Source organism: Anomalospiza imberbis, chromosome Z (assembly GCF_031753505.1).
Source record: "Anomalospiza imberbis isolate Cuckoo-Finch-1a 21T00152 chromosome Z, ASM3175350v1, whole genome shotgun sequence".
NCBI classification, from domain to species: Eukaryota; Metazoa; Chordata; class Aves; order Passeriformes; family Viduidae; genus Anomalospiza; species Anomalospiza imberbis.
In genome coordinates, this window is record NC_089721.1 from 58,542,678 (window position 1) to 58,569,934 (window position 27,257).

The 27,257-nt window shown below is 44.2% G+C and overlaps 3 protein-coding genes across 3 annotated transcripts in view; all 3 read right to left on the reverse strand.

Moving 5' to 3' along the window:
• Positions 1–3,791, reverse strand: part of TMOD1 (tropomodulin 1) — a 15,967-nt gene extending 12,176 nt beyond the window's left edge. The window contains exons 1-2 of the mRNA XM_068176496.1: positions 3,628–3,791; positions 1,641–1,797 (exon numbers count right to left, since the gene is read on the reverse strand). Coding sequence (XP_068032597.1) covers positions 1,641–1,797; positions 3,628–3,747 — 277 coding nt within the window. The 5' untranslated portion in view covers positions 3,748–3,791. The remainder of the gene's footprint in view (positions 1–1,640; positions 1,798–3,627) is intronic.
• The window catches only part of NCBP1 (nuclear cap binding protein subunit 1), a 74,158-nt gene extending 55,356 nt beyond the window's left edge, over positions 1–18,802 (reverse strand). The window contains exon 1 of the mRNA XM_068176492.1: positions 18,763–18,802. Within this exon, the coding sequence (XP_068032593.1) occupies positions 18,763–18,787 (25 nt within the window). The 5' untranslated portion in view covers positions 18,788–18,802. The remainder of the gene's footprint in view (positions 1–18,762) is intronic.
• A 789-nt stretch (positions 18,803–19,591) lies between these two features.
• TDRD7 (tudor domain containing 7) overlaps positions 19,592–27,257 on the reverse strand; it is a 42,315-nt gene continuing 34,649 nt past the window's right edge. The window contains exons 9-16 of the mRNA XM_068176503.1: positions 27,046–27,248; positions 26,769–26,903; positions 25,320–25,403; positions 25,023–25,157; positions 24,592–24,702; positions 22,667–23,157; positions 22,190–22,350; positions 19,592–20,063 (exon numbers count right to left, since the gene is read on the reverse strand). Of these exons, the coding sequence (XP_068032604.1) occupies positions 19,843–20,063; positions 22,190–22,350; positions 22,667–23,157; positions 24,592–24,702; positions 25,023–25,157; positions 25,320–25,403; positions 26,769–26,903; positions 27,046–27,248 (1,541 nt within the window). The 3' untranslated portion in view covers positions 19,592–19,842. The remainder of the gene's footprint in view (positions 20,064–22,189; positions 22,351–22,666; positions 23,158–24,591; positions 24,703–25,022; positions 25,158–25,319; positions 25,404–26,768; positions 26,904–27,045; positions 27,249–27,257) is intronic.

Sequence of the window (27,257 nt, forward strand, 5' to 3'; positions counted from 1 at the left end):
ACTAGAATTTCTAGAGTTTAGTTCTAGTTTAATTTTAATTACGTAATTTCAGTCAATTTCTAAGTTTTAATCACAGTCGTGCTTTGTTACAAGATGGAACTGTAAATTAAACGGCACATGCATGATGATGACAATGCATGACATTTTATGTCACAGTCTGTCTGCATACCTCAGCTCCCACCATACCCAGCAGCACGGCCACGGACAGCACCTCCCATGGCCAACTAGTAAATCACCCTCCAAACCGCAAATGTGGTGATTTATTTACAGCTTCATCACAGCTGTGAATATGTAATTTACTGTCTCTGGCTCCAGTCAATGTAAGAAGTTTCTTCTCTCAACAGCATGTTACAAATGAAAATATGTTTAATACATTTGAGATCACAACAGACTGAAGTATGACGCTGCAGACTCAAGATGTTTGAAATACCTCTGTCTCCTGCAGAACACGGCTTCTGCCTTCTAGGCTAAGCAACACTGGACTGGGGCACATCTGAAAGGTATCAAACCAGTCTTCCTGACAGTACTCCATTTCCTCATTTGCTTCTCTCAAAGAGTATTACTTTTTTTTTTTTTTTTTTTTTTTAATCTGAAAATACCGCCTCAGCTTTTATTAAATGAACAGATTTTATACAAGTTTTTTTTTTTTAAGAGGGTCATGTGGGTCAGTAAGGAGGCACCTTTCAGAAAGACCTCAGTTGGGAAACATGTCCATATGCCCATATTTTCATGCTCTTTTTTTTCGTAATGGACAACCATTAGCATGAACAGCACACAACTAGATCTTCTGCTGCAGGGAGATCACAGTACAGAGGGAGACACAACAGGTGAGAAAAGCTGCTGAGAAGCTCCTGGAATGCAGAGGCAAGGATTGACCAGACCATGTCCCATATCAGATGATATTTGGAGTTCTAAAAGGAACAGGAAAGTCACTTGGATAATGGGTCATATATGAGGAGAACAGCAAAACATATATGAGGAGAACAGCCAGAAGGAGAGGAAAAGAAAAGAGGCAAAGGAAAACCCCTGCTCACAGGCCTCAGGGCCATGCAGAGCAGGAGCACAGCAGCCGCTGCAGGGTATGGTCCAGGAAGACGCAAACAAGCAACCTGCAGGAGACTGGGAAATAAGTCTGGGGCTGTCAAGAAATGATGAAAACTAGATGGGAACTGCTGGGCCTCATCACAGCTGCAGAGAGCTGTGAAGTTTCTTTATGGTGAGAAGCTCACAAGTCAAAATGAGTGTGAAAGGGAACAGTGAAACATGGAGCTTAACATGAGGACCTCACAGGAGAAGAGGGCAAGGAAGAACAAGAGAGGACAGAAGATGATTTCTTTCCCAGAACCTGATACAGATGCAGTGGTACAGGGATGGGAGAAGGCTGCGCAGTGGTACAACTTCTGTCCAGCATTTAACAACATATCAGATGGTACCCAAATCAGCCAGCACAGGGACCTCTTGGACATGCCTCAGTTTATCAGCCAGCCTGGGCTCGGGCTAGGCAGCAGGGAGAATAAATTCGCCACCCCAGTAGTGTCAAAAAGAAGTTTTATTGACACAGGTCAGACATAACTCTTCTGCTGTGTACCCACTATGCCTTCATTGTGATGCACCCAGCATGATGCAAAGGATGACCATACCTCTCTTTTCGCCCGTGAAAGGAACCAAGTCTTCTCTGTCTTTAATGTCCTTTGCCTGCTTTTCTAGGTGGGCCATGAGTTCCTCCCTTTTGAATGGGCCAGTTGGTGGCTTTTGCGTCTGATCCCGCTGCCTGAGCCCTGCTGGCAACAGTGCATTCTAGACATGGAGGTGAGAAACACAGGTTATCTCTGCAGGCCACAACCCCATCCATCAAACACTCTCCCCTCATTCCACCACTCTTCTTCCACAGTGTTGGACAATTTGCTTCTCCTTGTGTCAAAGGTTATTTTTGTCCAGCCCCACTGATTCCCACATCATCCAAGATATGTGATGCTCCTTCCCCACTTCAGTTTCAAATGCTGCCCAGTAGATGTTTCTCTACAACATCAGCTCCAGCCCCTTCCTTCTGGAAGCTCTCACTCATCTTCCCCCCACTACATGAGTCTGTCCAAGTGCCCACAATGCCCCATGTGTCCCAACTAGAATCAGTTCAGTTAAATCTCATGATCTTTCACAGAGCAGATCAGAGAGTTGTGGTGGTCTCTTCTGTCTTTCAGGATTCATCACAAAACTACAGAGAGGGTCTCACAGGGAAGATCAGATGGTTGCAGAGCAAAACCCCTGTGGACCCCAGCTTTTTTTCAAGCTGCCTTCTTATTCAGTCTTATTCAGTCACGTAAGCCTCCACAGGAAGTTGCTTTGTGCTTGACACATGGCACGTAAACACCTGCTTATATTTAAATATAGAACAGCCTTAATGCAGTAAGTAAGACTATTCCCAGATTTGACACTAAGCATGTTCTTTAAAGCTTTACTGGATGGAAGTCAACATTTTCTTTTTAAGACATCCAAGGTGATGCTGAACAACACACTGATTTTTCCATGCCTGTCTGATGAAAGTAGTTCATTATAATTTATATCTTTATCAGTTAAAAGCCTGGGAAGGAAAATTACTAGTAGGAAGCAGTTAGACCCAGGCAACCCTGAGGGGCAAGAGAAGCATGTGAATTGCCTAAGCAGGGAGGCACAGGAGATAGTTTGCTTCCACAGGTTTTGTGTTGTGCGAGGCAACTATGCAATCTTCAAGCAGACTACACCTGTACTGACAGATGCCCATAATTATTTTACCTTCATCTTTCACAGAATGCTGCCTGACTGTGTCTTCTGGGGTAGCTGTAACCAGCCCATCAGCCCATACGCTTAATCCCAGGAGCCAGTTTGCCAGCTCTCAAATGTTTTCCTGCATTACAATTAAAAATACTGATGATGCAATCTACAGCACCCATCATTTACTCCAGAAACACTAACTGCATGTTGCAGGAACAATTTCTCACTTGGCAGTGCCCAAGCTCCTCAAGTAACATTGCTGTAAGCCAGAGGCCAGCCAGTTGGCTCTGCACATCCCCTGCAACAGGACAGTGCTGGCTCCAAAAACTTTTCCCCAGCTTGGCACCAGCAGACCCCATGTTTGTGTATGTGCAGCTCCTGCTGATGCTAGGAGGTTGCTAAAAATAACTGCCCCACTTTGCAAAACTCTGGGGTTTGAATTTCTGCCTAAATGGGGGAAAATACAGGCCATTTGAAGTTTGCTACAAAAAATCCAAACCCGAAACACCAAAAAAACCCCAGAAAACCCTCAAACCAAACAACTTGCAAAGCATTCCCTCCAAGGTGGCCTGCTCAGAAACAGAGATCCATTTTCCACAGGATTACTGCACTGCACCAGCACTGGCTCATATTGCTGCTGCAAGTCACAGTTGCTCATCACATTGGGAAAAGGGCAGGAAAACAGAAACAAAGATACACATGTAGATTGTGCTTCCAATGACAAAGAATTCTTCTGTGTATCTGCAGCCAGTCTCTTCCACTCTTGCTCCAAGTACAGGCTCTGCAAAGTATCCCACTGAAATACAGATTATGAATGCAGCCCACTCCCCCACAATTACTAAGATGCACGACCTAAGGTCTCGATTAAAAATTACTTACATCAGGATCCAGCTCTTCCAGTTCATTCTCTAACTTCCTAAGCTCCTCCTCTGTCAGAGATCCAAGGATCTGATCTTCATCTAGGTCTCGGTATTTTTCTAGCTCCTTTCTGTAAGACATCTTAGAGGAGTCTCGTGGATCTCACTATTATGCTGTAACAGAACCTGATATGAAAAAAAGAAGCGTTAACACTGAACACATGAAGCATAATGCTGCAGCCTGCCTGGCTGGGGAGCACTGAACACCCCAGAGCTGGAGATTTATGCGTAAAGCATAGCTGATTTCAAAAGACTGCTCAGGCCCCCCCTTTCATATCCCATACACACATAATCACCACATTATGATGTGAGAGCGGCGCAGCTCTGGTGGCACATTGCCCCACCATGGATTTACGGGACAGGACTGAGGAAGTTCTTGGTACAGGACCCTGGCTAGGGATGTCTTTCTGCAGGCAGTGCTAGATATTAATGAAGCATCCTAGGCATTTATTTCTTTGAAGGACAATAAAACATAAGTCATGAAGTATACAGCTCTCATGTCCTTACAAGTCCCCAATAACACCACCCTGCACATGGCACTCCAGATAACATTGTTACCAGATAGGAAAATAGATTTGTAGCACCGAGTACCTCTGAGCCCTGAAAACCTCCACGAGGCTACAGTGCGTGGCACTTCTTCCCATGTTTTAAAGCCACAAGGAGATCAGGAAGTATTATCCACTCAGGTTCAGGAGGCTGCCAGTTAAATGTGGTATTTAGTGACCCACCTTTGCTGAGACAACACATGTTTACACTGCTGCCAGCTAAGCAGCTGACCTGTGTGCCACTGCACGTTCTAAACCAATCCTTCAAGAAGAGAAGTGAACGGTCTATCTGGATTATCCCTGCTGACCCCAAGGTTTGGCACATGTCTCCTAATATAATGTGCCATACACAATCATACGCATGTAACTAGATCTCTGCAAGCAAAACGACTGCAGAGAAAAAGGTCAATGTGTTTAAAATATGCAGGTGGGTTAAAAGTACACTCAGTATAACACACAAAAGCATATCCAACTCTGCTCTTTTGCTGACAGTCTCCTTCTGCTCCACAGCACTGCCTGTACATTTATATTTTTTTGGCTCTGTTTTTGCAGAGAATACCAAGTCCTAGATAATTTAAAGTGACTTTTCTTAAAGTGTTGCTATTCTTTTGAGTGACATTTACATTAAAAATAACAGCAAGGCTTGTGTATTTTTTAGGGAGCCAAACATCTTTTGAGTTTCTATAAATGGTCTCTTTTCAGCTCCTGTGGAACATCAGAACCCTACCCTGAATCACATCTTTCTAGCTTTGCTTGTCCCCTCAGGACAGATTATGCTCTTATGATCACTCTTCATTAGTGGAGAAGTTTCTTTATACAAGTTACAACACAGCTGCTGTTCCAGATAGGAAAATTATCTTTAGCTCGGTCACAAAAGGGCACAGTAATGCACACATGCTTGCTCAACAGCAAGCCCTTAAATTTAGAAGCTGTCATCTTGTCAGACGTTTGGTTCCCCACTAGTGTGATGGCAATTCCTGCATCATTCACATTCCTGCCACTCGCCACTTAGGAGGTGAAGTGTGAGGAGATGGTGCATTCTTGATGGGAGAAATGGCTCCTGAATCTCCCTCAGCTGGGAACTGAAAGGGTGAAAATCAGTTTTTCGTTGGGTTGGTTTGCTCCAAGGAGCAGCCATCAACCTGTAGCACCGGAGCCAAGGGCAGCCAAGAAGGTGGAGAGGAAGCAGGAGCAGTGGGGCTCAGTGAGTGAGGGAGGTGGAAGGAACCCCACAGTCTCGTGCTTCACCAGCGCCCTGCAGCTCTCGGTGAAGGGCTCCCTGTGCTGCAGGGCTGGCGGGCAGCAACCACACACCAGCCAGCCTACGAGCCATGTCCAGCAGCTCAGCCCCTGCAAGCCTGCCCTTCCTGCAGGCACAAAGAAGGGCAGAGCCTTTACTGCAGTTACCCATGAACACTGAGGTGGGAGATCCTAGAAAAGCAGCCTGGGCTTGGATCTGGATATGTGCTGTGCTACTGTGGCCTTAGATTCCAGTGCGTGAGCCACAACTAGCCTGGATTTCATATGCCATATGTAGTTTTCACCATTCTGCCGTGGAAGGAGCTGGAGCTAGGAACAAGCAGAAAGGCAGAGAATAACCCAACCCAGGCTGCTAAATTCCCTATAATGGCTTAAAATACCCACACCTGCCACACACATGGCAATATCTGTCTTGGCTACATGAGGACAACTATTCTCAGAGGCAGCCACAGACCCTTCCCAGGAACGCAGGAAAGACTGCAAGCAGGGGCCTGCCTGGGACCAGAGTGCAGCCCTGCAGGGTGACCTTGTTGCCTCCCTCCAGAAGGACAGAGATGTCAGCACCGAGACACAGGACAGACATAGCACGTCAGTGCACACAGGCAACGCTTCTGGAAAACGCCTCAGGTTTCAAAGCGTCTTGCAGAGATATGAAGCCGAGGCTGCATATAGCAGAGGCCCTGAGGGTTGAAGACAGGTGCAGAGCCTGCTGAAACGCAGCTGAGAACCCTGTTGGGAGAATTTAATTTGCTACATACCCCAAAGAGAAATGTCGGGGGGCACAGTGCCCTCCCAGACTTGCTGGTGTAGCCGGACAGTGCTGGCACCTCACACATCTCCCACAGAGAGCACACTGAGAGGACTGCTCATCAGGAGCACCAGCCTTGCCCCTGGCAGCAGGACATTCTGTACTGCTCCCCTGCCTGCAGAGCCAGCCGTTCAGCATCGTGTCCTCCAGCACAGCCTCCAGGACCAGTACGTTCACTGTCACTCCCTTATCTCCACATCCCAGGCCTCTTCTACCCTATCTTGCTAATGAGTGCTGGGAGAAAAAAGCAAACCAGCCCATGTGCTGTAAATGGAAGAGAGCTTTTAACTGCCAGTGATAAGAAAGCAGGTAAATTCTGCCTAAGCGTTATTGTTTTCGTTTACACAGAGTACTGAAACACCCACCAGCACAAACAGTTTTCCCTGATTTCTGCCAGAGTACAAGCATGGTTTAACACAGGTCCCGCCTTCACTGAGCTCAAACTAAACCACAACGTCCTTCAGCACAACTTGAGTTCTCACTCTTTTTCATTAACCCTATCACTCTTCATTCAATCAACTAAGGAAGTATCACAAAAGAAGGAAAGTGTAATATACATATACTGCACAGAACTGACACTGTTGCAACTTTAAGTCCTCAAAACATTTAAATTCATATAGATTACAAAGATAGCAAAATATTAGGTCTCTTTGTAGTACTTTGTGTACTTATCAGTCACACAGGAAGACAGCCCAAGCACTTGTACTTGATAAATCTGAGCAGCACACAGGTTGGAATGCACAACGATCATTAAAATTGTTAAAGGAGAAAAATTGAATTGGCTGGGAGATAATAAAAGGTCATCTACAGGAAAGGCTGTTCTCACCATGACTATGGGAAAACAAAACCAAACAAAACAAAACAACATTGCTGATCACGAGGGAGATAGAACAGTTTCTTTCTGAAGGGTTCAAAAGTGCTGAGCAAACAAATGGATGCTGAAAATAAGTGAAAATGAAAAGCATCCTGTACAGCACTGGAAATAATCCTTTCACAGTGCTTTGCAGTGGTACAGCCCCCTGCAGCACCATGACCTTTTTGGGGTGCTGAAACCCGAGAGCAGCACAGACGTCTTCACAGGGAAGCAGTGGAAATCCATCCGGGAAAGCAGCCCACGTGGGCCCACGGTTTCACCACCAGCTGAGGGCAGGCATCAGTACTTGGTTGTGCTCTTCAGGTGGGCGAGCAGGGAGGGCAGGAGCAGGGCAGCAATGGGCTTGGGCTACAGCAGGCTCCTCGGGAAAGCTGTGGAGCAGCACCCATGCTGCCAAGTCAAAAGGTCTGCTGGATTATCCCCCCGTGATCTGACAGCCCCAGGAAAAAGAACAAATGCAGAGAGGAAGAACTGGGTAAAGTGACAGGAACAACAGCAAGACAAATTTCAAGAAAATACAAAAATGTCACAGTGGAAGCCAGGGGTGCTGTGTCAGGCATGCCGTGTGACACATCTGGCACATGCTGTGTGACATATGGCACACACTGTGCCGGGCAGCCCAGCGCTTCCCCGCACAACCTCACAGTATGCCAACACCAGGACTGCACAGAAAGCACTTCCTTCATGAAAATGCAGGGAGAAAGAGTAACTAAGCTCAGCAAAGGTGCAGGGCTTTCCAGGGTTAAATTCTGTTATCAGCCCAAGTCAACCCTGGCTCCAGGGGTCTGTGCAGGGCTGCAGCATGCAGCTCCATGCCCAGGGCTCGGCACGTGGGAGGGTTTGGGTCATCCCTGGCCACCGCCACACCAAACAACCACCAAGGCAGAGTACAGGAATTCTGTGTACTCTGCCACACAACAAGAGCCATGCCCCAAAAAAATCAACATTTTTGCCCCAGACAACCCTCAAATCTACCAAAAAACCTTTTCTGTGCTCTGAAATGTGAAAGCAGACCCTGGGGCTTGGGTTTTGGGATGAGGAGGTAGCCAAGCATGACCAGCATAGTTATTGATGATTCTTGAAAAAACTGCCAAGATTAAAGACAGAAGTCTTTTCAGGATGAAAGCTGTATTTAAGGAGCAGTGAAGGTGGGAATTCATATAATGAGGGATGGCTTGAAAACTGTTCCTGTTTGACTCACACAGAATTTTGATATATGAGTTTGTTTTTTTTTTTACATCTTAAGTATAAATCTAAGTCAAAGTTCAGAGCTATTATTTTTGAATATAAAAATAACAAACCAATATCAACCAATATCCCCTCTATAGTTGCTACAATTACCTTTATTTTTTTTTTCTTTGACTTGCAGCATAATTTAAAAGATAAATGCCAGGGTCTGGTTTTTTTTTGTTTTTTTTTTTTTTTTTTTTTGTTTTTTTTTTTTTTTTTTTATGGAGGAGCTATGCATACCTCAAGTGACCATTTCCTATAAATTCAAGAGAAACTAGGTATTTCTGTGCATACACTTAAATCTTAGTGAGTCACCCAGCTGTAGATCCAAGATGCATGCTGTGCAGATGAGAGGAACAAATCACCTCCAGCTCCTTCTAAGTAAAAACTATCTTCTTATGTGGTCAGTCCTCTGACAAACCTTAAAGCCAGTAGCAAACCTTAACGAAATCTCATGCAGGACTCAGACCCTTATTTCTTGGGATGCTGCACATGTGTGCAGAGGGTCTGTCAGCCTTAGAGATCTTCTCTGGCTGACAGTCAGGAAATGAAGGAGAGCTGGGGTACTTGCACAGGAGTATAAGACAAGGCAGCGGGTACTAGAAGCACTCGGACAAGGGGTAGATGTTACACATGTAGTGCTGGAGCAGGCACAGTGGAGATGTAGAGATGAAGGAGATCAATCCATCAAAAAGTGAGTCTCTGCTGATTCTCCCTCCCTGGGACAACTTTCAAACCCTGAGCTTGCATCCCAACATAATTGGGTGCTGATGACTCCATGGCCAACTCTGCTTTTTGAGTCACTGGGCAACCAAACATAACCAGCTTCCTGCAGTTTCAAGAACCGACCAACAAATTACAGCCAGATCCAGCAGCAACAAAGAGAAATATGCACATCAGCTCCTATTGAGACCACATCTAAAAATGTGAATCTATGTGAATTGTGCAAAACCCAGTAGGAAATCAGAGCAGAGGAGGAGTTGGATCCATCCCCAGTGTCTTCACACAGCCATACACAACAGAAGTCTTCACTGGTGGGTGCTTGTGACCACGATTTACCCTGCTCACAAGGGAGTCAGCGCAGCTGTGCTAGTACAGGTGTGTCTCCTCCCAGCACAGAGGTACAAACATCACACCTCGGCCCCACAGTCCCTTCTCTCACAGACACAACCAGAACCCAGTAGTGGCTTTGCAAGTGACTACATGCCCTGCACTTGAGGTACAGACATTCAAAGGTTTACTCCACTTCAAATTAACATAGTTCTCCTTAAAATGAAAGGAAGATAAATGCCTAAGACCAGTCCTTTAAGGTAATGGCCTCCTGCACATTTCTGTAGATCCCTTTTCAAGCAGATCTTATTTTCTAGTCAGAGAGGAAAGCATCATTTTAACAAGCCATAAACATACACCCAGGCTGCAACACCAAGCACTGCTGGCCTGCCTGGGCTCTGCACCTCCACCTTGAATGTATATGATGCTGAAAACTCCTTAAAGCTACAAAAGCCTTTCGATAGACTCTGCTCTGGGCTGGGAGTCCAAGCTCCATTACAAAGTGTCTAGCCAGGAGACCCAAAGGCGACCCTCTGCTTAGCACCACTGAGCGTGCAGCTGGGTGTTGCATGCAATTTAATGTCCTCTAGTAGAAAACAGGTCTTTCCAAGCTGAACGAGCAAATGAAATTTGACTTATTCACCCTGGAGAGAGGAAGGCTGCAGAGGAACCCAGCTACAGTCAGTCATATGCTGCCTAAAGGGAAATGATTTTTTAAAGAAGAAAAACCACACATTTGTGTCCTGGATGAGAAGGGTGGACAGAGAAAAGACAGGGAATGCTCCAGAAGCTCTGCCATGTCAGATGTAGAAAGCAGAGCACACATTGTCATTGCTCCAGGCTAGTCAGCCATCAACATGAAAGACTGAGGCACTCTCAGCCTCTCTGCAAGAGGCTCATGCGTAAGAAAATCCAACAGCCAATCTGCTGTCCCTTCAGGAAACTGAAACTTCTCCAAGGAAGATCTAGGTTTCCTCCCAATTAGCAGCTGTTAATCAAAGACATCCTGAAATACATATTTGAAAGGAAACATCTGGAAGAAGGCATTTTGGGTCTATCAAAGCACATGACTTCTGACTCTTGAAGTGACATACCAGCCATGCAGAACATGTAACACTATCTGGAGTTATCGTCATCACCCAAACCCCTGCAGCAGTGAAGTTTAATAGGCCATAGGCAAGACTTACTGATGATGCAGCTTCATTCCCATGGATATCCTCATGTCAGAGCTGACATTCCCATCCTTGACAGCTCCACAACAAACATCTTGTTGTCTGAGGTCATACACACACTAGGGAAGGTTCCTTGCACTCAAGCTAAGTAACCTCTCCCTTTATCCACTAGTGCTGAGGAAAATCTCTTGCACTCTCCTCAATCTTCTCAGCTCACCCAACTCCTCACCCAATATCCAGAAACTGTCTGTGTCTCCTGGGTCTCCTCTTGTCAATACTCCTGCAGCCTGCAAGCCACACAGCTCAGTACTGGCGCTCACCAAGTGGTCTTTCTCATCAGCAAATGGCCTGGATGTTTGGTGACCAGGCCAAGATCTACCAAAGCCCAAACACAAAGAATTCCAGCTGTATCTCCCCCATTTTACATATTTTTAAGACACACACTTGTAAACACAGTTATGTGTTCTCCTATTTGGGGTGAGATTCTCTCATGCACCTGGCATGCACTCAGTTGCTTAATTACTAATCCCTGTGAAAAGCATGTGGGTACACTTGAGTCATTAGTGACACTCTGCACTCAGTTCCTGCTCTGTAACTTGAACCCTTCCACTTGGAAGTTTCACAGCCAGCACAATCTCCCCTGGAAAGTGATCCTGGGTTTCTTGCCTGAGTTTCTCTTAGTCCTCAGATGGACACCCCTGTTTCTGTGGCACACTCTGGTTTTGCAGGGAACCTGATGGGTGCATTGTGAACACAGGAGCAGAAAGGCTCCTGTCTTGCACTGAGCAGTGCCTCAGATCCTCAGACAGGCAATGACCATGTCCTGTAAAAGAGCCTTGCCAGACTGCCAGAGCCAAAGCACAGCATGCTGTTAGCAACACATGAATGTCTGCACATCCCAATCCCACCCTACTGCTAGTGTGGCTGAAGCACAGGGAATGGCAGTGAAATGCCCCACCAAGGTGCAGCTAATCAGCCCCAGACAGACTGATGCTTGATTAACACCGAAGCAAAATGAGCACTGTTCCAGCAGCAGTGAGTATGGCAGTGTACACTGTGCACCAAATCTGAACAAGGCACTTAACAGAGGTGAGACCCTCACACCATCATGCAAGGCCTGCAGAAACAAAGAAACCAGCTCCAGCTGGGGAGCTACCAAACTGCACAGAGCCTGAATGGGGGAGAGCTCTGGGGGAGCACCACTGCAACCTTGCTTCCAAGCTTCTCCTCAGGCTGCTGCCAGCCAGAGTGTCCTGGGATGTACAGACTTTGATCTGACCCAGGATAACCTCTGTTACGTGTTTATCTCATTCACCATGAACAAATAGGAAGAATTCCCTCCCAGGAGGGTGATGCAGCCCTAAGGCAAGCCTTCAGGGAGGGGGGTCTCCATCTTTGGGGATTTGCAGACACAGGCCATGTGAAGCCAGAACCTCCCTATGTGAGGAGAGGTCTGCTGTGAGCTGGGGATGGGCTAGAGAGCCACTGAGCCTCCCTTAGTGCTGCATCCACGCGACCAAGAACACAGGGGCATTTAGCGCCATGGTGTCAGGGAACACAGCCTTCTGTCCTGTTTCTTCCAAGAGCCTGGTAATTTTACCAAGTGAAGACATTTTGTCTACAGGTCTCTGCCTGAACAGAGGAGTGAAGACAGTCTTCCTAGCTCATGATGTGCAAATGACTGTCAGCTATAGATGAAAAAAATCAGAAGGCAGATTCAGTTTCCTTGCCCCTAGCTGTGCTTTCACAAAAACTCCACACACCTGAAAAACAGTGAAGCAGCACACAGCAAAGTACAACAATTCATCTGCAAACGCTACATTTAGTAGCACATTGCTCTGGGGAATAGGAGCTAAGCATTTGGCAACAGAGGACTGGTGCTTCTTACAGAAGGTTGATTCATTTAAAGATAAATCAAATGGTCCTTTGGGTGAATGAAAGTAAAACTTGGGCAAAGAAAATCAGTAATGAGATAGACTAGACTGTTTCCATATCTGTTTGGATTTCTCAAATACAGTAAGGGGGTGGGGGGGAAGCAACATATTTCCAATATTATGCAAATCCACAGTATCTGGGGAAAAGGCAGCGGACCATCACAGCTGAGAAATGTGGGGAGAAGAGCAAGATGAGTCAGGCTGGAAAACAATGCAGTGCTGAAGGAGGGGTGGGGGAAGAGCCCTGCCAGGGGGAAAACAGACTTTGAAATGTGAAGCAGTGAGCCTGTGATGCAGTGTTCTTGTTGGAATACTCAGCCATGTGCACTTTAGGGCAACAGGTACAGAGGCTGTCAAGAGACAGCACTGCAAAAGGCATTTGGCTTTGGGCACTGCAGTGCGAGCAAAATGGTGTTTGGCTTTCATGTTGTAGCCCAGCTCCTCCTTTCAAGAGAGCAAAAGAGCTCACTACTATAACCTGAAGGAGGAGTTGCATGCCCAAAAAGCTTGTGCAGTACTTGATCTATCAGATAGTCTGAGAAAAGGTGCCACCTCTCAGCACAAATCTTGATGAGAAATGAGGAAGTCACTCTTGGCTGCTGCATAATCTGGCAGGTCACACATGAGAAAGGGATTAAAAAAAAAATCAAAACACTTAAAAACAACTTCAATCACATGGCTGAACACCCTTGTGGCTCAAGGCCCAACATCCAAGGAAAGATGTAAAGCAACTAGAAAGGACCGCCACATAAGGGGAGAGCAGCTGGCTCTGAAGGGAGGCAGAGAGCAATGGATTGCGCCCAACAAACCATCCATGACTATTTAAAAAGCAGAGGGCAACAGATGAGCACACGAGTAAGGGCAGAAGCTGTGTCCATCTAAGTGAAGAAAGGTTATCTTTGGGATAGGCTTTTCAAGGCAGTGACTATTTCAAGATGGAGAAAGTAGGGCCAACGCAAATGCAACACACGGCCTCAAGGAACCTTTCCCCCTGCTAATTTCCACTTTTCCCTTATAAAAGCAGCACAGCTTTCTAGAGATTCATTATCTGGAAAACCATCTCCTAGAAGAGTTCCCTGGATTACAAACGCAAGTAAAAACAGTAAAAAATACCTCTCGGCGCCCTCTGTAACCCGCTCAGCGCCGTGCAGAGCCCTCTCCTCTCACCGTGCCAGCACGCACCCCTGATCCCCGCCGGGATTTGCCGCGGGCACGCGTGAGCGCCTCCGGCTGCCATCCATCCCAGCGTCTCCGCGCGGGCCTCCGCCTGCCCGCCGAGGGGCACGGCCGCCCCGAGCCCGGGGACTCCGCCTGCCCGCCGAGGGGCACGGCCGCCCCGAGCCCGGGGACTCCGCCTGCCCGCCGAGGGGCACGGCCGCCCCGAGCCCGAGGATCCCCGGCTACCGCAGCGCCCGCCGCCGGCTCCGCGCATCCCAGCGCAGCGCTCCCACCTCCGGGCACGGCTCCCGGCAGGCAGGCAAGTGTGCTGGCAGGCAGGCAGGGAGGGCGACCCAGCACCCAAGCAGTCTCCTGTCCTGCGCGCTGCCTAGACCGCAGCGGCTGCCGCTATTTCTGTCGAGCCGGGGACGCCCGGTGCCGGCCAAATATTCTGCCCGGTACGGGCCGGGCCCGCTACCCCTTCGCTCGCTTACCGCACCCGTGCGCCGCGCCGTGCGGAGCCGAGCCCCGGCGGCTCGTCCTGGCCGCGCCGGCTCCGCCGCTGCCGAGGGCGGGGGTCCGGCCCGGCCGCGGCCCCGGCCCGGCCGTCACTCAGCGGGGGCCGGCCCTGCCGCCCCTCCCGGCCGAGAACAGCTGCGCCCGGCCCGGCCCCCGCCCCGGGCCCCGGTTTGGTCGGTCCTTACCCTCCGCCCGCACTCGGGATGGCAAGCGCGCTCCGTCCATCCCCAGGGCAGCTGTGAGGCGCTACGCAGGGTGGCAGCAAGAGCAGCATTTGTTTCCAGAGGGTCTTTCCTGCTTTTTGACGAGTCAGACACTCTGGAGCTTGCCTTTTGTCCCGTGGCAACGTCCTTCAGAGTGCCGAGCCAGATGCTTCGGTAAACTGCCTTTTTGGGAAACTCCACAAGATATACACGCATCTTCTTGGGGATCCAGAACACTGTACGGCACCCTGAGACTGCGGCTGGCAAAACTCCTTCCCAGGAGGAGTGGTGCAGCACTGGAACACGGGGAGCAGGGAGGCCTCAAGGCTCAGCCAGACCAAGTCATGGCCACCCAGGCCTCTGACTAGATGGCCCCACTACCAGCACTGCTGGGGACCTGTAGCTGCAGTCATGGGCACTTTAATAAAAGCTACTTCCCTCAAATGCCATCTGCATCAATGCACCTACTAATCCCGTGCCTTACTTTACTCCCTGTCAGTTTGCCCCATACATCCAGTGACAGCCACTAGAGCTGCTCCAAGTCTGCAGTCAGCTCAGGAGAGCTGCCTTCCAGTCTTGTGGTATCAAGTTTTAACATCGCTGCCAAATCTCCTTTCCCCTGTGTCACCTTTGAGTCACCTAAAAAAATCATTAAAGCCCCATGGATTTGTCCTTTAATGATTTTTTTAACAAATCTCCCACAGAGTGTCAGCCCCAAGCTCCTCTTTAGCTCTGCTGTCTGGTCTCCACCAGCAGCCACAAGCCAAAGGTGGAGAGGTTTACCAGAGGTGGCCAGTCCATGTGAATGCTTCTCCAGCCCCATACTTCCCAGACCTAGTGATGACCTTCATCTGAAAATGTCCCCAGTTGCCATGAGATGGTATTTGGCTTTTTTTTTTTTTTGCATGACCTGTCTCGCACTGAAATTCCATGTCCTGTGGCATTTGGAAGAAGATCTGCAGTTAGCTCAGAAAATACTGCTCCCAGCTAGGACAAAGGAAGAATACAAATGGGGGCTGTGCCAAGCACTGGACTCAGCACATGTCTCGTTGAGGTGAGCAGGCCCAAGTCACTGGCATCATCCCAGCTGCTGGCAGGAGAGAAGAGGGCGCTTAGAACCACCCAATTCACCCAAATGCCTGTTTCTTCAGGCTAAAGAACCCTGACAGGTACCAGATCAGACAAACCTGGATGCCAGTTTCCCTGGTACCTGTTTACCAAGTGCCTTTCTCCAGGGCGTGCAAGGCAGGAGAAGCTCAGGAAGTGATCCCCTGGCACCACTGAACTTCCTTACATGCCCACAATGGTTTTGCACTCAGAGATACATTTGATCCACTGTTTTTTTAATCCCATCTGGCTGCTGTAAGATGTAGCTTTGTGGGCACCAGAACCTCATCTGTGGTGTCTTGGACCCCTTAGAATGCACTCAGCCTGTCTCCATCAGGCAAGATACGGACCCAGCTTCTCAGCACAGTTGTTTTCAGTGCATCAGTGGTAGTTCTTTCTTAGCAGTTTGCCGTGACCCACTGTGGTAAGGAATGCTGCAGGTAATGTACACTGTAGCACTTTTCACAAGACACCAAGTTTCACTAACCCAAACTACACCACTGCTCTTGAGGAAGTGGCTTGGCATGCTTGAAGCATGCCTTCTCAGGCCATGAGCTCCTCTTGCCCTAGCCAAGCTCTAACTTCACAGAGCAGGGCAATTCTCCTGCTTAAGAATTCCAGTCCAACTTGAAAACATCAGCAAAGAACAAAAGAACACAACAGGGAGCTTTCAGGGATGTTTTGTTCATTGCATGATTTTTCTTCACTCTTCTTGTCTAACACAGACAGCACATGAGAATCCAGGCTCTCAAAGGTTTGCCTGATGCACAACTGTGATGACAAAGGAGGAGTGTAGCGCAAACACAGAGACAAAAGATCCTTGCAACAAAAGTCTTCCCAAATGAGGAAAGAGGAGTCCAGGACTGGAAACCCTAGAGATAGGAATTCATTTTGAGATGACAAAGAGGGTTCTCATGTTTCTCTGACAAAACAAGAATTCCTCAAAATGAGCTGGAGTGAACGCACTGGGAGATGAACATGGGTAAACTTAAACTTTGTCAATTTAACAAAATACAGCTGAGATTGAATAAACAGAGAAGAGGAGGTGTGCAAGTGCTTATTGTTCACATCCTTGGGTAAGTAAGAAACCTGCTTTGTTTGTTTGCTTTAGTTATTACAACATCATCTGTTTTCTCTAGGTAATCAAGGATTATTGTTCATTTTTTAAAATTCACAATGATCCACAAAACATGTTTAACAAAGCTGCATTCCCTTTTTCTGGTTGTAAAGTTACCCTGGGTGGGGTCCCAAGAATTAGACATTCTAAATCCACATTCCAAGGGATGATCAGCTGGGCTTCTACAGATACATCCAACATGGTTTTGGCATCTATAGTGAAACTGGAGTTCCAGTGAATTCCCTGGCTGTGCCCCTTTCTTCCCGCAACTAAAGCTTTTACATGCCTTGTTTCATCTACATATAAAAATAGTAATCAGTGAAAACTTCAGAAAGTGTTCCCCTCCTTAGCCTTCTTCCATCCAGACAAACTGCAAATCCTACTATTTAAACCAGACTTTCTAGGCATTGTTGTTGCTTTCATCTGGATTCTCTGTAATTAATCCACATCTTTCCTGGAGGACAGTGCCCAGAACTGCATGGAGGGTTCCAGTGGAGGCCTTTCTAATTCCTGTCAGAACGGAAAGTAACTCCACCACCTGCCTGATTCAGACATGGGCTGTGGACGCAGCCCTAGTGAAGTGCCATGCACTCATGAAAACAGAAAAACCATTCACAACCACCCTGCAACACTGACTGCTGAAAAACTGAAGAACTACGCAGCATTCTGTGTGCATTAACAGCTTCCACAAAGCAGGCATGTATAGTACCTCCTGGGGACAGGAGACTAATTATTATGCTATTTCATGGCTTGGAAACTTCAGCAATCTCAAAGTGTTCAATACTGTGTATGCCCAACATGCTCTGCACAATTTTCAAAGGAGAGCATGAAATGTTTCAAAGAGCACTCACAGGTCAATTAGCAAATGTCTAACAGGGTCTTACATGGGGTAAAAGAGCAACACTACAAGCAGGTGTAAAATAGTTCTGCACAAGGAGAGAGCAGTACCTGTACTTTAATGGACTAGCAGTGGAGCTGCTGAAGGCAGGGGTGGTACTGTATCCTGGGAATGAAGCTGGAGAGACACGTCAGTGCAGCCCCTCTGGATACAGGATATGACCACAACACAGCATGTCAGTAACTTTGGGATGTGTGTACACTCCCATGCATGCACAAGACAATTCACCATGTGAAACAGCGGTGCCCATGGGTTTGCTGTCTTTTAGACTGCAGTCTGTTTTACCAACATACAAAGCAGCTTTTGTGAACTCCAGCACTGAGCTGCACAAATGCGTGGGACTGTAGGAGTGTGTCCTTGCTTCTGACCTGGAACAGCCAAGGAGAGGGTGAGGCATATTTCAGAAGGGGCAGACAAGCTTGGAAATCATCTTGAGTCTCTTGAACATCTGCCAGGGTCTGTCCTCTAATACTACAAGTGAAGAGTCACAAACTCTGCCTCATCAGTACAGAGACGCAAATAAACTTCTGACAAAGAGCAGATCCTCAAGCCTTAAAGGATGCAAAAACAGCCCAGGTATTTCTCATGAAAATTTAAAATAGTTCCAGCAAAATGCTCTATTGCCATGAAAATGGCTTGTAGCCATTAGCCTACAGAATTGTGAAGGTGAGATATTAGTCACATAGGAAATCTCTCTTCAGGAGCTCAGGGGAGTGCTTGTCATTCTATTGTCCTACATCATTGAAATTTTCTGACTCAGAACCCATCCTACACAGAGGGAAATTTGCATTGAAGTTTATCTTACAGTAGTTCATCACCACATGGCTTCCTTCACTTGCATTCTTCACCTTCTCTGCCATGGTAGCTGAAGAAGTTGATTAATATGGAAAACTAATTACTATCTTCATTGTTAATACTACCTCTCTCTCAAGTACACTTAAAAGTCTCAGCCTCAGCACAATTAAATATGGAGAGGACCATGTTAAGTAGCAATTTGCATTAGACTAGCAGTTTGCTGGTTTATCACTGCCCACTCTAATCATAAGGGCTCTGGTATACCCAGTGTACATCCAGAGAGACATGCACCAGACTTCCAAGAGGACTCCTTGCTGCTTAGCCCAGACCTTCTCCAGACCACCACCAGAATCAGACTAAGGGAGTGCAAATATAAGTCCTACATGCTGAAACAGCTTATTTACTCAGACTATTTGTATGCATTTTCTCTCTCCCACCCTACTATTACACATGCACAGCACCTTTCAGTCTTGTTTCCCTTTCTGTCCAGTCTCCTGTACTCCTGCAAACAGCATTATAGCAGAATTTCTTAGCTTGGCTTGTGTACTACTAGAAATACTACACAGCCGTGCACAGCAGAAAAAATCCCATTGCTGGCATTCGTTGTGTAAAGCTTTAATATTGTGTTTAACAATCTCAAGGGACTATGGCAAGCAAATTTAAATTGAGACAGCAGACTATGAAATATAATCATGTCTACACCTCCTCTAAATATTTCTAAGACCAAAAATAAAGTAGGTTCTAAAGTAGGCTGAAAATACTGTCTTCAGAGGACTTTAAGCATCCATCTGCATGCTTAAAGGACACTGCCTTCTCCTGTCTCCAGGGAGCGGAAGTCCTCTGAAGATTCTCAGAAGTATACATGAAAACAAGCTATCAAAAACGAGGGAAAGGAATGCTTTGAATTTAGCAGCTGGTCAGAGGGCTGGGGTGAGGAGAGGAGAAGAGAATTCAGGAATTCTCTGCTTTGAATTTAGCAGTGCTAAAGAACACTAAAGAACACTTTACTGCTAAAGAACAGCAAACAGAGCAGTGAGTCTGAGAATGCTCCACTCCACAAATGCAGTATGCCAAACAAGGCACTATTCACAGCTTACCAAGTTAAGGAAAAGGGAAAAGCTCAACAATAATGCACATCTCTGACAATAAATTCAGAAATAAAAAACATTGGTTAAAGGAAGGACTACCCTGTAATAACTCTGAGTAATAGCTATGAGATAAAAATCCTTCCAAAATTAGGGAATGATCACAAGAACAAAATTGAACATTGTTTTATTGATAAATAACTTTTAAAATAACTTAACTCAAATATTCTAGCATTACAATGGTAAACAACATGAAAATTTTCAGGAAGTCAACTGAAGTCAACAGAATCCAAACTTGTTAAACAAACACAGATTTTTCAATTTTATCCCCATTATGTCTTCAAGGCCATATAGTAGTTATATTTCTCTTTAAAGCCTGTTACTTATTTTATTGCTAAGCTGCTACATTGCAGAAGTGATGATTAATCACCCTTTGAAAATTCCACAGGACTTTGAGACACAAAATCATGAATCCATGTATCAATATGTGGAAGAGATGTGTCCACAAGAAAAGTCACTATTTTTCGATCCCAAGAGTTAGTGCTGTCATTAACTGCCTGTATCTGTGCCACAAAAGGTTTCTTCTCTACAAGATTCCGAAACACTATTGATGCTTCTTCTGACCACTGCTGGTTTTTCACTCCTAGGACAAATGTAAAGCAAAACAGAAGGTCATTTATAGACTAGAACAAGTTTAAAAGTAGTGGTGTGAGGTTAAAATCTTGAGAAAAGAGATTTTAAAGTACTAATGAATGCAACTTAAATCTAGAAAAGAAACACAAGCTCACTCATCTCCCACACAAACAAGCTTAATTATTACACGGACTAGGACTTTTTTTTTTTTTTTTTGGAAGTCTAAATGCGTTTGCAGAAGTGAAAGGCAAATGCACCGACTGACTCACTGAGCAATTCAGAGGATATTAACTGCCTTGCACGACCAGGGCTTATCAGCAACCATGACAAAAAGGAAACTAAAGATCCTTTCAAAACAAACTTTCTTTATCTTCAGCCTGAGGTTGCTGACATTACTTGGCCTTGCTTTAGATTTTCTTAATCTCAAAGCAGCATCAGGTACTAAAACACCTGCCAAAACACCAAGTCCCAAACAAGACATACAGAAGGCAGATAAAAAGAGAAAATATGCCTAAATGCCTCACAACTGCTCTTACTTTTTTCAGAGTAGTATCCCACAAAGTCAAGGCTGCAGGAACCTAAACGAGTTCCTGCATATGGCTGCAATCCACCTAGAAATAAGTGGCTCCTGCAGACTTGGGATTCAGTTCCCCAGACCACTGCTGGCGTACAACATCTAGACACAGGGGCTCAAATATCATGCTGGAATACCCAAAAGCCACTTTATGGATAACAGAAGCAGAACAGCAAAATTACAATACTTTGCTTTTACTATTAGCAGCAGCTTGTCACTGACAGGACAACACAGAACACAGCTGCCTGAAGATTCCAAAAGGAATTAAAAGTCAATAGTTAATCGACACTTAAGAAAGAGTAATTAATGCTAGGAAAGCATTATGCAAATTGAATGCAAATGGAATTTTACAAAGAAACAGATCAGCGACTAAGAGGCATGAGACACAAAAACAGAGGGAAAAAAGTAGAAGAATAGCAGGACAATAGTTACTGATCTACCAGGCTCAGCTGGCCTGCTTTGACAATATGAAACATCTCAAAGGCAATTTAGCTAGCTACATGGGAGACTCAGTGAAGCAGGAAAGCTTGATGACTTGCAGGCTTGCTGAGCAGGATACTCCAGAAGACAGACACAGCTAGAAATCAGCCACATTACAGCACTGCACGCTGAGGACCCCAGCCTGTCAGTAGCACATCCATCACAAATCACTAGTTTAAAGCTACCCTCAAGGTCACACTGAGGTTACGCAGGAAAGCAAATCCACAGAAGGCAAAGGGCACTAACTGTCACCTGTCACTTCCAACAAGCATATTCTGTGACTGAAATCTAGAGCAGTGCTAACAAAACAGCATCAGAAAGCAGCAGCTGACTAAGATGAGATGTATACATATGAACACAACACAGAAATAAAGAAAAAATTTTGAAACTAAAGAAAAGACAGCAAGGAGAGATCAAGTTTTATTTCTGAAATTCTCTCAGATGTATGCACATTCTCTGTGCACCATATTCTCAAGGAAATTATCTTATGTAAGCTTATTGAAAGCCCCCTCATGGAGTTCTTTGCTTGTTTGAGAAAACGAATATATTTCAGGCAACTCTGGATTCGAAATATGCACTGGAGAACTGTAGATTACAATAGGGTCAATATATATCTTAAAAAAATCCCCTAGAAATTCAGCATCTAGGTTCCTAAATATAAACTATGATAATCAGAACATTAGGTTCTTACCAACAGATACATCCTAACTTTCATACTTGGTAATTGGTTATGTTGAAGTATCCAAAAAACATTAAGTTTTTATTTCCTTGAGTCTTTTGCACAGTAGATATCACACACATTAAATGATACATTTTATGACCATGAAAAGCAGCTGCTGGGAAAGTTTCAGCATTCTTCATTCTCAAAGATGGTACCTTAAAGTGCTCCATTAAATTAAACAAACTAAAATAATTATACAGAATCATCACTGCCCATGCCAAGAATAAAAGCGGCACATAAACATGTAGAAAAAACCCAATAACATAACCTTTGACTTTTTTCCATTTTACATTTCTGTTCATCTAATATGCCCATTGATGTAAGACTTCAACAAAAACAACTGCAAATGCTTGATACCTACCTGCAAGCTGAGCTGTGATAGCTTGGAAAGGTAATCTTCTGAACGTATCCAGGAGCGGCTGTACTTTCCCTATGCTGACAAACTCATGTTTGCCATAGTCCAGCTCATACACTGACAAAAACCCATTTCTAAGAATCCCTTTTATTATGACTCTGTACCACCTAAAAGGGAGGAGAACAAGAACAGACCATTTGAATTCATATTCAAAGCACCAGAAAAATAATGTACAACCAAAAGATCTTAACCAACATGTCTCAGACTTCCCAAATCTGGATTTAGCTGAATAAAAGTCAACTATCCCAGCTGCAATCTGGAAGCAGGAAGAGACTGCAATCTCATTCACTCCCTTAATCTCTCAGATATCATTGGACATCTGCTACGTTGTTAACAATGCAGAGTAAGCAAAGCTAGGCTTGCCTAGCTTAGCAGAGTTAAGCTTGCTTTCAAAGATTTTAAGTAATTTAAGTATCTACTTACTCATCTCCAATTTTAGCTGCATACAGCTTATTTTTTTCAATGGACACAGGTTCCTCTTCTGCCCTGCTGTAGTACAAGATCATTTCTTCCATTAGGGCATACAGATTGTTAAGTTCATTCCAAGGCTGGACAACGAAATGACCAGGATGGCAGGCCACCGAGACGTAGACATCCATGAGGTCACCAGGCTTTGGCAAGGGTAGAGGAGGTGGCATCTCGATGGTGCACACTGCACTGCTGGGTTCTCTGCCTGAATCAGGAAAACTCTTCTCCAGCTTCCCACCAGGTAACTGTAGAGCCGGAACAGCATCACCTACAACTTTTGTGAAGCTAGTCCCACTGGGTGTCACACTCAAGAAAACATCTTTCTGATGCTTCCACAAGTCTGCATTTTTGATCTGTGTATTGATGCTACGATCCATGTCTGGGAAATTCTCTGGAGCAAACAAGTAAATATGTGCAATTCCTTTTGAAGCATCCTGTTTAATCACCTTGGAATACAAAATACCATTTAACAACCAGTTAGTTGTGCCTATTAAAGGCACATCTGATTTTGTGCAGAAGACTAAATCAGTAACAGTTCACTGCATTTATGCACAGAAACATTTTCAGTGTTCTCCCAAAGATATTAAAGAAGCTGTGGGTAATAAGCTGTTCACAGCAGATAAAAACATAAAAAGCACCTGCAGCAATTCCACTAACTTAAACCAAACACAAAACTTCAATTTTGTTCCAACAGGTTCAATCACAGTACTGTGTGTAGAATTCTTGTTTTCAGAAGAACAGTAGCCAGTAGCCCGTGTCCACACAGATCTAAACAACTTATTAAATAATAACACCTAATCCTTTAAACTATCTTCCTGTCATTGTGGGAATTGAGGCCTGCTAAATTAGATGAAAAAAAAAAGAAAAAAGCTTCCAGGTTTCTCTCACATGTAATTTTCAAGCACTGACATAATAATATTTCCTATTTACCATCAGATATACTAACATTATTAATAGTAAAGCACTTAAATTTTAATTTGACAAAGTATGAAACATTCCTTTAATGATGCTTCTGTTGATGTTCCTAACCAGGAATAAAAACTTTCTGCAATTAAAGCATGCATCTGCTGTCTATTATTTAATACAGCAAAAATTAGCACCAAATTCAAACTCTTTTGGAAGAACTCTTCCAGAAAAGCCAGGTGCAATAGGTGTAAGTCTCAGAATAGAGATCTAGACTAAAGCAAGCAAGAAGGTTATGGAAAGCTATAAAGCACATTTTCCAAGTGTTTGACAGTAGCTGGTATCAAAAGGTTAAGAAAAAATTATCTTTGTTTAGTGTGTAGTTATAATAGATTTCCTTTAGCAGGTTATTTTCAGTTAGTTAAACTAGCTAGGATATGTTGCAAATGGAAATAATTTTATCTCAAAGATAAGAGAAATTCTAATTATATAAACCATATACTAAAATAAAGTCAGTTAGAAAAAGCAAACAAAAAATAAAACTGCTTCCAAAGACTAGAAGGAGAAAAAGCTTTGCTCACAAGAGGCATAAAAGTAACTTAAGATTAACTCAGAAGTTGTGTATTTTTATGTGCTGAAACATGACAACTGCATTTCTTTCTTATCAGTGGCAAAATAACTCTAGCTGCATATTTGGACTTGGACAGCAAAATGTGAACAACTGCTGTGAAAATTGCTAAATTCACAGCAGAGGGGAAAAGAGAAGATTCTAACAGGCCTAAGCAAATAAGTTTTATAACAAATTTGCTAAGAAAAGAGTTTTGAATAAAATTTATGTCCTCTAGCTGGTTACAAACTTTTACACTTCTGTGACAAAAACCGATTTGATGAGTTGTTAAGCTTTTGAAGTTGTTCTTCCCATGCTCTTTCCACACGCCTATGTGATTTCAGGTCTCATAGGCATTTTGACTACTTACCTTCATGCTAAATTCAGGACAATTTATTACAGCATCTCTTAGCCACAGTACAGCATCTGGAGTCCACATGCCAGTGTTAGGAGGCAAATCTGCCAGACAGCACTTCAAAGCCTAAGAACAGAATTAAGTATACAAGGTATAATTTATTAATATGAAAACTGGTCCAATTCAGAGAATAATGCTGACAGAGTCAATCATGTATGACAAACAGAAAGAGAAAGAGCAAATCCAGTACCATGACACATACACAACATCCATCAACTCAGAGGACTACACTGTGATTTATCTCAGGCAAAGATACACAATAAAATACACTGCAATGTTGAATGCTGTGAAACAAAACAGAATTTCAGTACATAAACCTTGAAGCAGCAGCACTACAAACACTGCCAAGAGATCGAATACAGGTTAAATTTAACATGTCTTTATACCTGAGGAGGTATTGCAATTACTTCTCTCAGGAATTGTGGTGGGATTTCTTTGAGCTCTGATACTTTTACAGTTGCAACTGTTCCACTATCCATAAATTGCACATCAAGTGCCCGTCTAGTGTGAATAATTTTTATCTGAAAGAAGAAAGCAAGAGCATAATTTTGAGGTTAAAAACCCAACAGTGACACACACATTATAAAATATTTTGTGGAAACGAAACACTCAGAGTGAGTTGACCAAAAAGAAAACACATTTCTATGTGGGCAAATTCTAGCTGCTTTTTGAATAGTTCTTACCTCTACTCGTGCCAATTTTCCTTTGGAAGGAAACAAGCAGATTTTGCCACAGAAAGGTACCAATACATTGAACTCAGAAGTCTGCTACAAATATAAAAACAGAAGTCAAAAAGCACAGAGCTATTACTATCTGGCACTCAACTAACCATTTCAAAAACAACACATGGTATAAACAGTACTGAGAAATAAAAGCTCTTTTTCAAATAAAAAGTATCTTTCCAGCTTTAGAAACACTTCTTATCACATTGGTTTAAGCTTCCCCATTTGGTAAATCTTTTAATTCCAAACTCTGTATTTTACAGGGAAATTGGGAGAACATAAAGTGCCAGGGGTAAAAAGCCACGTTTGGGAACAGACTAGGAATTCACCAATAATTACTTGACTTGAAAAGCAAGAGCAGTTAAGAGCTATGACAGACAAATGAAGAAGCTCCTAGCTTATATTCTAGAACATACAATTTCTTGAGACATATAACAAACCAAATTTACTGCTAACTCAAATGAAAGTCTAATAGGGGTGACAGGCATCATGATAATCCTAAATAAAATAACAAGACAATGGCTATACTATTAAAAGTAGGGAAACTGCATTTGAAGAACAATCAACACCTTACTAGGTTTAAATTCTTGGGCAAAATGAGTTAAGACCCTCCAGATAAGCTGCAAAGCCTGATATTAAAAGAATCTGAAGAACCATCTCTTTCTTTGATAGCAGCAAGAAAGTATCAAGCACTCTCTTCCAAGAATACCAACCCTTCAAACACCTATATGGCTGCCTTCCTTAGTGTCTTTATGTTGCTAAATATTTTAAGTAACTTTTAGGAACTTTAGCAACTTTAGCAAAATATTTATACACTTTCTTTCAGTGTTTAGCTTGCTTGAAATTGAATCCTGATAAATGAAATGCGTTCAGCATAAAATATTTCCAGATGGTTGCACAACAGGTCTAAAGCTCAACTTCTACACCTAAAACACTTTGACAGCATAGTTTCACAAGCCGCAGTTCTAGCAGGACTTCCAAGGATCTGCATTGCATGATTTGATTTAGTCAGGCTCAGGTGAACTACAAAATTGCTTATCTTAATTCTTACAAATTAGATTCTCTTAAAATTTCTTCTCTTTGGCCTAAATTCCCTTGAGTCTAATAAGGATTGTTGCATGTGTCTGTAAATGGCTGGTGGAACATCAGACTTCTCTGCCACACACCTATTTTAAAGCAACTTAAGACTTTTCAAAATGTCTCTAATACATCACTTTGACGTTGAAAAGAAAGACACTTTTCACACTGAAAGGTGCACCCCCAAAAAAACCAAATTAGAAAGAGAACTTTTAGCCTTTTTGAATAGTCTATGGCTACCACAGAAACTTAAACTTATGTGCAAGGAAAATGATTGGTACTCTCTGGAGAAATGCTGCATGACTTCACCACTTCCCTCACCATGGAACTTACCTTGTAAAGAAAGTAGTCTTCTAGTTTCTGCAATATATCAGAAAGTCTAGACAAGCCTTTGGATGGCACTTGACAATACAGGCTCCCATCAGAGGAAACACTAGTTACTCTGACGTTGGTATATAGTGCATCTACCTGCAAGAGTAAGAGTGTGACAAGAAAGGGGGAAAAAAACCCATACAAAATTTAGCAAATTTCTGACTACTGTTTTTTGTCCATCTAAGACCTCAACAGTCAACGATTTTTAATAATTAAGGAGGAAACGGGACAATGGTACCTGTAGGTGCAGTTCAAGGGACTTGTCATACAATGCTTTCACACAAGTAGCATTGATGTTGATATCATCTTCTCCAGAAGTGTCATAGAGAACAAGAAGAGGAGTATCACTCTTTTCCAGTATTTCCACAGCAAATATCCTGAAGCATGTCTGTGATTCCACAGCCTTTACTAGGACAGGATCATCACAGAAGGCTTCCAGTCCTGTAAGAC